This window comes from Nyctereutes procyonoides, unplaced genomic scaffold (genome assembly GCF_905146905.1).
Source record: "Nyctereutes procyonoides isolate TBG_1078 unplaced genomic scaffold, NYPRO_anot_genome, whole genome shotgun sequence".
NCBI lineage: Eukaryota > Metazoa > Chordata > Mammalia > Carnivora > Canidae > Nyctereutes > Nyctereutes procyonoides.
Genome location: NW_026575034.1, coordinates 22,353,559 through 22,356,100, shown reverse-complemented (window position 1 = coordinate 22,356,100; position 2,542 = coordinate 22,353,559). Strand labels below are relative to the sequence as shown.

At 42.8% G+C, this 2,542-nt stretch overlaps 1 protein-coding gene across 1 annotated transcript; it reads left to right on the top strand.

Moving 5' to 3' along the window:
- The first annotated feature begins 144 nt into the window (after window positions 1-144).
- Window positions 145-1,092, top strand: LOC129505149 (olfactory receptor 51Q1-like). Its single transcript, XM_055318110.1, has one exon. The coding sequence runs from the start codon at window positions 145-147 to the stop codon at window positions 1,090-1,092; it is 948 nt and encodes a 315-aa protein (XP_055174085.1).
- Window positions 1,093-2,542: the final 1,450 nt, after the last annotated feature.

The window sequence follows — 2,542 nt, the reverse complement described above, 5'->3', positions numbered from 1 at the left end:
AAGCTTTAAAAAAAATTTAAAAAGCAATTCCAGACACCTATTTAGGTCCTAGATTAAAGAATATATAATGATTCTATGGTAGTAGCACACTGATAAAATGTCTTACTGTGGAACACACAGATTTTGTTTTTGCATTTAAAAAGCATGTCTGAGGTCACTAATACCACGCAAGCTCCCTTCTACTTCATCCTCACGGGCATCCCTGGATTTGAGGCTTTCCACATCTGGATCTCCATCCCCTTCTGCTGCCTCTATACCATCTCCATCGTGGGGAACACCACCATCCTCGCTGTCATCCGCACAGAGCCATCCCTCCACCAGCCCATGTACCTGTTTCTCTCCATGCTGGCCCTGACTGACCTGGGCCTCACCCTCACCACCTTGCCCACAGTCATGCAGCTTCTCTGGTTCAACATTCCCAAGATCAGCTTTGAAGCTTGCTTTGCCCAATTCTTCTTCCTCCATGGATTCTCCTTCATGGAATCTTCAGTCCTATTGGCCATGTCCTTTGATCGCTATGTGGCCATCTGCCGCCCCCTCCATTATGCCACCATCCTCACCAGCGAAGTCATTGGCAGGATTGGGTTGGCCATCATTGGCCGCTGTATCCTGGCTGTTCTCCCTTCGCTTTTCCTACTCAAGCGCCTGCCTTTCTGCCACTCCCATCTTCTCTCTCACTCCTACTGCCTCCACCAGGATATGATCCGCCTGGTCTGTGCTGACATCCGGGTCAACAGCTGGTATGGATTTGCTCTGGTTTTGCTCATTATTGTCATGGACCCTCTGATCATCATTCTCTCCTACACGTTCATCCTGAAAAATATCTTGGGCACAGCCTCCTGGACTGAGCGGCTCCGGGCTCTCAATAACTGTCTATCCCACATTCTGGCTGTTCTGGTGCTTTATGTCCCCATGATTGGAGTATCCATGACCCATCGATTTGCCAAGCATGCCTCTCCACTGGTCCATGTTATCATGGCTAATATCTACCTGTTGGCACCTCCTGTGATGAACCCCATCATTTACAGTGTCAAGACTAAGCAAATCCGCCAGGGAATCTTCCATGTACTTTTCCAAAGGAAAGTGTACTAATGATTGGAGTATAGGATTATAGGAGTAATTTTATTTAATAGCATGGAGTCAAGAGCAGGGACTACCTCCATCAAAAGTATAAGTAACACAGATGGGGGAAATAGCAGTTATTGCATAAGAAGTTTCTATGTAAATAAATAGAAATCATAATTCCTTGACAGGAAATTTAAAAACCTAAGGTCCTTTACCCTATCTTATTCTTTACTAACCATATGATTTTGGGGGCAAAAACGTGTTTAGAAATATCAGTACGTAATCCCTGTTCTGATTCTTTAACAATGCCTTTCCCATTCAATATGTGATTCTGCCATTAAATATGTATAAGATTCTGCTTTACAAACTTGAAATGCTCTTACTGTATAAAAAAAAAAGTTATCATGAACATAAATCTCACAGAGGAAGACATAGACATAGCCAACAAGCACATGAGAAAATGCTCTGCATCACTTGCCATCAGGTAAATACAAATCAAAACCACAATGAGATACCACCTCACACCAGTGAGAATGGGGAAAATTAACAAGGCAGGAAACCACAAATGTTGGAAAGGATGTGGAGAAAAGGGAACCCTCTTACACTGTTGGTGGGAATGTGAACTGGTGCAGCCACTCTGGAAAACTGTGTGGAGGTTCCTCAGAGTTAAAAATAGATCTGCCCTACGACCCAGCAATTGCACTGCTGGGGATTTACCCCAAAGGTACAAATGCAATGAAACGCCCGGACACCTGCACCCCGATGTTTCTAGCAGCAATGTCCACAATAGCCAAACTGTGGAAGGAGCCTCGGTGTCCATCGAAAGATGAATGGATAAAGAAGCTGTGGTCAATGTATTCAATGGAATATTCCTCAGCCATTAGAAACGACAAATACCCACCATTTGCTTCGACGTGGATGGACCTGGAGGGTATTATGCTGAGTGAAATAAGTCAATCGGAGAAGGGCAAACATTATATGGTCTCATTCATTTGGGGAATATAAAAAATAGTGAAAGGGAATAAAGGGGAAAGGAGAAAAAATAGGTGGGAAGTATCAGAAAGGGAGACAGAACATGAAAGACTCCTAACTCTGGAAAATGAACTAGGGGTGGTGGAACGGGAGGTGGGTGGGGGGTCGGGGTGACTGGGTGGCAGGCACTGAGGTGGGCACGGTGTTATTCTGTATGTTGACAAATTGAACACCAATAAAAAATAAGTTTATAAAAAAATAATTATTGAAGCTATGACATGTACATGCTTTTATAAGGAATTCCTAAAGCAAATGTCAGCTTTTAATTAAACACAGGGGCTCATGTGATTTTAATCTGCAAGAATTTACAAGAACTTTGATAAAGTAGGAAGTCAAATTAAAAAATGAAAACCATTGTGGAGATCATTGCTACTTGGAAAAAAAATTAACACCAAATATCAAAAGCCAAAGTATATGTAGCCTTGGAGTTTGAGAAACTGTTGAA